General features: G+C 32.4%; 1 protein-coding gene across 1 annotated transcript in view; it reads left to right on the forward strand.

Annotated features, from left to right (window-relative positions):
- The window catches only part of LOC139427100 (uncharacterized), a 2,906-nt gene extending 774 nt beyond the window's left edge, over positions 1-2,132 (forward strand). The window contains exon 2 of the mRNA XM_071187768.1: positions 1,337-2,132. Within this exon, the coding sequence (XP_071043869.1) occupies positions 1,337-2,132 (796 nt within the window). The remainder of the gene's footprint in view (positions 1-1,336) is intronic.
- Positions 2,133-6,430: the final 4,298 nt, after the last annotated feature.

The raw sequence follows: 6,430 nt of genomic DNA on the forward strand, positions 1-6,430 counted from the left end.
TCCCCCACTTAATTAGAAATTGAAATAACAGTTAATTGAAAACATTAGCTACGTAAAAATTGAATATGTTAAATATATAATTGAAAAATACACTTAATTGAAAATACTTAAAACAGATTTGAAAATATGCTTATGACATTACGAAGTCCCTAAAGCGTGTAGGTAATTGTCTCTTTCTTTTTGGTTTTGTCACAACGTTCTGTTTGGAATTTGTTGAAAGTTCTGGAATACTAGGCTGAGTAGGTGAGGAGATCTTAGATGGTCTAGGTATGTCAAAAGACTGGGTTGGCCCAAAAGTCACACACTTTTTTTTCTCTGGAATTAATGTTGATCTTAATTGGTTTATGTGTCTCTTTAACTGCCGACCTGAGTCTAGTAAAATCAAATAATGACGTGTACCATACTTTTTCACGACTTTGCCAAACTGCCATACGTTATGGTTATTTATGAACAACCTCACCTGGACTCTCTCCCCCACTGAAAAAGATCTTACAGGAGTACTGGAAACTGTTGATGGTGTTGGATGATAAGGAAAGATTGCGTTTAAACGTATGCGGATTTTTCTATGTAAGTATAATTGAGCAGGTGACTGTCCACAAGCTAGAGGTGTTGCTCTATAACGGAATAATATGTTTTGAACTTTACTTGGGATTGAGGATTTTTCAAGAAAAGAAGCTTTTAACTTTTGCTTTAAGGTTTGGACGTTTCGCTCTGCAAGGCCATTGGTGGCAGGATGTCCTGGAGCGATGAATTTTTGAAATATTCCTCGATTAGAACAATAAGAATGGAATTCTTCACTTTGAAATATTGAAGCATTATCAGATACAATAACCTGTGGATAGCCATGAAAAGAACAAATTTTTTCTATCAAAAGGATAGTTTTTGAACTAGTTGGGGCATCTTTAATGACTTCGACTTCCGCCCATTTGGACTTAGCATCAACACACACCAAAAAATAGTAATTTTCAAATGGACCTGCATAATCTATATNACGTTGATGATTTGATTTTTGGATTAGATAACGAAAACCATTGCCTTTTAATTTATAAGGAAATAAAAGAAATTTTACGTGAAGGCGGATTTAATATGCGTAAATGGAAAACAAAATCGGAATTTCTTCAGATAAAACTAGACCAGTCCGAAAATTTTAACGAAAATTTAAATGAATTTTCTAAGGTGTTAGGTTACGTTTGGAATTCGAAAGATGATACGCTAAAATTAGAATGCAAGTTTGCTGAATTAAGTTACAAATTTTATCCTTTAACTAAAAGATTAATTTTAAAAATTGCATCGAAAATATTTGATCCTCTTGCATTACGAATCTTGTAATTCGCAGAAGTCATGAAAAATTAGGACATGCAGGAGTTGCTGATACATTAACAGACGTTCGAGAAACCTTTTGGATTATTAAAGGAAGGCAAAGAATTAAGAGTATTATTTTCAACTGCAATCTTTGCAAGAAATTTCGAGCTAAGCCCTTTACCCAAGACGAAGCTCCTTTTCCTCCAGACCGCATTAAACAGGCTCATCCATTCGAAGTAACAGGAATCGACTATGCAGGTCCTCTTTATGTGAAGAGTATTAACGGGATGAAAAAAGCCTACATTTTGCTTTTTACCTGCGCTGTCACCAGAGCCGTCCATCTTGATCTCACTGAAGATCTGACTACAAAAACGTTCCTGCTTGCCTTTAGAAAATTTGCATCCCGCAGAGGACTTTGTAAAAAACAGTACTCTGACAACGCAAAAACTTTCAAAAGAGTAAAAATTGAGATAAATTTATTGTGGAAATTTTTAAAGGACAAAGAAATTCAGAATTATTTTGCCACCAAAAACATAGAATGGAATTTCATCATTGAAAGAGCTGCCTGGTGGGGCGGATTCTGGGAAAGACTGATAAAATCTACAAAAATTTGCCTTAGGAAAATATTGGGAAGAACATCTTTGACGTTTACGGAATTAGAGATCATAGTTATTGAAGTTGAAGCAATTATAAATTCCAGACCATTGACCTTTGTCTACAGTGATATTGAGGAACCTGAGCCGCTTACACCTGGACATTTCCTCATAGGCAGAAGGCTTGTTGCTCTCCCACAGCTTCGACTCAATCAACTTCTAGCAAATCCAATCTAGAACAAGGATGGAAGCAAAAAATTCCCTCTTAGAAAGAATATGAAAAAAATGGAAATCTTCGTATCTTCTAGAACTAAGAACGGCCCACCAGTTAAAGAGACAGAAAGAAAATGTTCAACCAACCGAAGACTCAACCATCCTAGTGTACAACGAGAAACTTCCTCGACTCATGTGGAGAATGGGGATTGTCACCTGTGTCCATCCTGGACGTGATGGAAATACTCGATCGTGCACAATTAGACTTTCTAATGGAACAAAAAGAGCAGTTCAACTTCTATATCCTCGTGAACTTGGCTAAGACTCAAAAGGACCGAAAACTGTTTGTCCAATGGTCCTTTGGGGCCGGAGGATGAAACAGATTAACTTTAATGCCAACTAATGGTGCGCAGACTGAATGAATATTAATGTTTTTTATTTTGTTTCAGTTTGATTTCTATAGCCTTGATGAAAGATGATCGATTATGTCATGTCTGTCCTTTTTTATTACACTTGTTATATCATTAAAGTTCGTTTTCTTTTAAAGACAAAGCGATGCAGTATCGAAGACTGGTAAAAAGATAAAACCGGATAGGAAGGAATATTTGAATTATTTCTACTCTATTTCTTCAATTGGTGCAGGGTTACTGTTTAGGGCAGGTTTCGGGTCGGCGAGGGAATCTTTTTCCGCGGTCTATTGTGTTAGTCTTAAAGTGAAGAGAAGCTACCCGGCATCAGACTTTGTAGCAGGGTGGAGTTCTTACCGTAGACAAACTATAGTAGACTTAAGTTTAAACATTTATTCAGGTTTTTATCTAAATTTGAAAGTGAAGACAAATGGATGGAAATTTCCGAACTGAATCACACGGAGGTCATTTCCTGCTCGACGGAGCAATCCATATCAGGAAAATTAAAAAAAATATCGGATAAGTATTTGGTGAGATAGATCTGATTTATTTTTTTAAAAAAAGTATAAAGTAAGGGGTGGAATACTCCTGAGTCAGTGACCATATGAAGGTCATTTTAAAGTTTTAATGTTATTCAGGTCATTTAAATGAAGGTCATTTAAAGTTTTTTTAGGGAAATAAACTATTACGAGTAATTTAAATATAAGTTGTTTTCATTAAAAGATGATCACTATAAAAAAAAAAATTGCTGTTTACCAGAAGAAATTGATGCCATTGTATCGATTGAATTATTCAAAAAGAAATTATTTTATTTATTATTTTTAATTTTGAAAATAAACATAAGCAACTATTTATTTTTCTTTAAAAAAATTTTTTTTCGGGGCTTAAACTAAGCGATCTGAAATTTTTTTATTATATTATAGAATGTTTAATTTTAACAACTAAAAATAACACTTTTCGAATCGATATTTCTTTATAGAAAATTGTTTGTATTTTTAAAAAATAATACTTTGATTGCTTTTGTATCAAGAATAAATATCAAATGCAAAGATAAAAAGTAATTATCTTAAAATTCTAATTAAAAAATTAACAGGATGTCTAAAATAAAAATGTTATTTTTAGAGGTAGAATAATTTGTTTAAAGTAATAAAAACAAGTGAAATTATAAATTTTTTTTTAACTAGCCAGTAAAAATATTTGTTCTTTGCATTACATATACAGTGCACTAAAGAAAAAAGAATTATTGTTAATAACTTTTGATCTAGTGATTGGATTTTTACGAATTCGTACTCTATGGTGGGAATGGGGGACCTCAAATATGCCAATTAGTTCTTTTGTTTTTTTTTTAAAGACAGCTTTGGATTTTTGACCCTTAAAGTTTAAGGGATAGTAAGATAGTCACAAAAGTTTGGCCAGGGGAGCAATCGAATGTTTCGATCTCTTAACGGTAATTTTTTGCGAATTTCAAATTAACTCAAGAACTTTAAATGCAAATTGAAAAATTTTGCTCACAGTAGTGAAAGTAGTTCATCAAAAGCTAATTGCAAGTTAAAAATAATTTTTAATAATTAATATTTTTTTTTAATTGATAATTTTAAATTGATATACAATGCATAATTAATACATAATTTCATCATTTTGACCTAATTTGGATCACATAACATAATTTACATAATTTTGAGTTACACAAATTTTTGTATTATTTTAAAGACGGTAATTTCACATGGCAAAATTTAAACGATATCGTTTGAATAGTTCTTCGAATCTTGAAATGATCGTATGTTTAAAATTCGATTTCTCAGGAATTATTTGACTGATTTTATAAAAATTTCGCATTTCGGAATATAAAACTACTTTCTTTAAAATGCAAAAACTTGAATTCTTTGCAATCCGAAAGCTGTAAGAGCCCCCGGTTAGCTAAACAAAGGACTTAGGAAGACCGTTGCGGCCCCCCTAATTGCTCTATGAAAATTCTCTTTGGCATAGTGGTTGGGACCATAGAGGCCTACTTCCGAACCGAGTTTGAAAATTATAGCTTGATATTAAAAGGAGTTATGTGGCCTTGAAATATGAGGAGAGGGCTCTTAAAGCTAAATAGTCGCGCGCATCTCTGTGTATCAGTGGTCCAACGGTTAGCATGCTCTGCTAGTAACATACGCTTAGTGCTAGCCGGCGTGAGTTCGAATCCCGGCTGTGGTCAATTTGCAAATTTTTTTTCTTTTGTTTATTTTTTATTATATAATTTTTTTAAATGTATTTTTCGATATTTTTAAAGGGTCCTAATATATATATAAAAAAAATTATTCGGAAAATGGCGAATATAAAGTAAAAACAGGAAAAATCCGGGAAAATTAATTTATTTAAAAGTAAATAATAAAATTTTACTAAAATAATAAAACTTTAGTATTTTGTATAATTAACCAATCCATTAAAAATAAATTTTAGTGCATTTTCTACTATATTCGGAGAAACAATTATTTCTTAAGAAATATTCCAGAAACTTACGCGAAAGTGACATTAATCAATCAGTCATTGATCAGTTATTTTAAAATTTCGACTGAGGGAAAGAAATGAAGGCCATGGGCAGAGTAGGAATTGAGAGCCATCTTATATGAATGTTGATTTTATAATTAATGCATTTAGTGTAAACTTCTCTTCCAATAATTACATTATGTAATCTCTTAAAATGAAAAGCCAGCCTAAACTTCCATTTGTCCATGTGATTTTTTAACAATTTTGAGAAAATTTAGCTGAAATATTAATTGTAATAATAGTTCATTTCGAGGATACAAACCAAAATTCATAGCCAACGTTGACCTGAGGTTTCCTTTAAAGGAAACCCCGGGTCAACGTTGGCTATATAGCTGCCAACGAAAATCTTTGTCTTCATATCTTTTGAGACTAAGCATTATTAAATTCCTTTTTTCACGTTATAAAACCTTTGAAATAAAAAACTTTCAGCACCTGACTGTTAACTCCTTCATACCTGGCATTCGGCACACTGGATAACAATAATCAGAATTAAAATAGTTTGGTCTTATGGATGGGTGATCGTGTAAAGCTAAGGGTGGTGGCGCTAGAGGTAAAATTGCTCTTTCAAGACTTCCGGGTTACTGCTTCCGATATATTTTTACGCCGCAGATTGAAAAAACGCGGAATCATATTATTGCATCATATCTTTTGCAGTATTTCACATGTACCGAGTTCTTTCTTTCAGCCTTTAAACTTCAGCATTATCATATTCATCTTATAATCATTAGAATATTTTCTAATTAGGCTATCTTAAAAAGATTTTTTTAAAGATATTTTTGGTGACATTTTATTCATATGTAGCCAAATAATGGATAAAATACAAATCATGGCAAACCTTAAGAATTATTCACAATGAGATATTAACTTTCCAAAATTTTTTTTGGCCTTACGACCTCTGAGAATCAATACATTTCTGAAAGCTCTTATGAATGGTACAATTATGTTTAGATTTGAACCCAAATTACAATAACAAAACTGCATAGAATATTAGGCTTGTTCACACATCGCCTCGTAGTCATAACATAAGCGGAGGGATACACCGGAAATTTTCTAAATTTCCTCCGGTTTAAGGACGCTTATTGTTTACATTAGACTACCCATCCATTTGACGATCGAAATGCGTGTGGTGGAGATCTCCACCACACGCTGATGACTCGAGTCATAGAGAAGGGAAGTATACGTTAGTTTCTCTCTGGATTTTCATATAGATTAAAATCTTTTAAATTGGAAAACTATATGGAACTGAAAACTACATTAAACATAGTTCTAAAGAAAAGCATCAAGGAAATTTTAAAAATATTTTTCTTAAATAAAAAGGAAAAATATTAAGAAAAGGGAAAATCTCGTAGTACATTCCTATACAACTGAAAAGAGGAGAGGGAA

The sequence above is a fragment of the Parasteatoda tepidariorum genome, chromosome X1 (assembly GCF_043381705.1).
Source record: "Parasteatoda tepidariorum isolate YZ-2023 chromosome X1, CAS_Ptep_4.0, whole genome shotgun sequence".
NCBI classification, from domain to species: domain Eukaryota; kingdom Metazoa; phylum Arthropoda; class Arachnida; order Araneae; family Theridiidae; genus Parasteatoda; species Parasteatoda tepidariorum.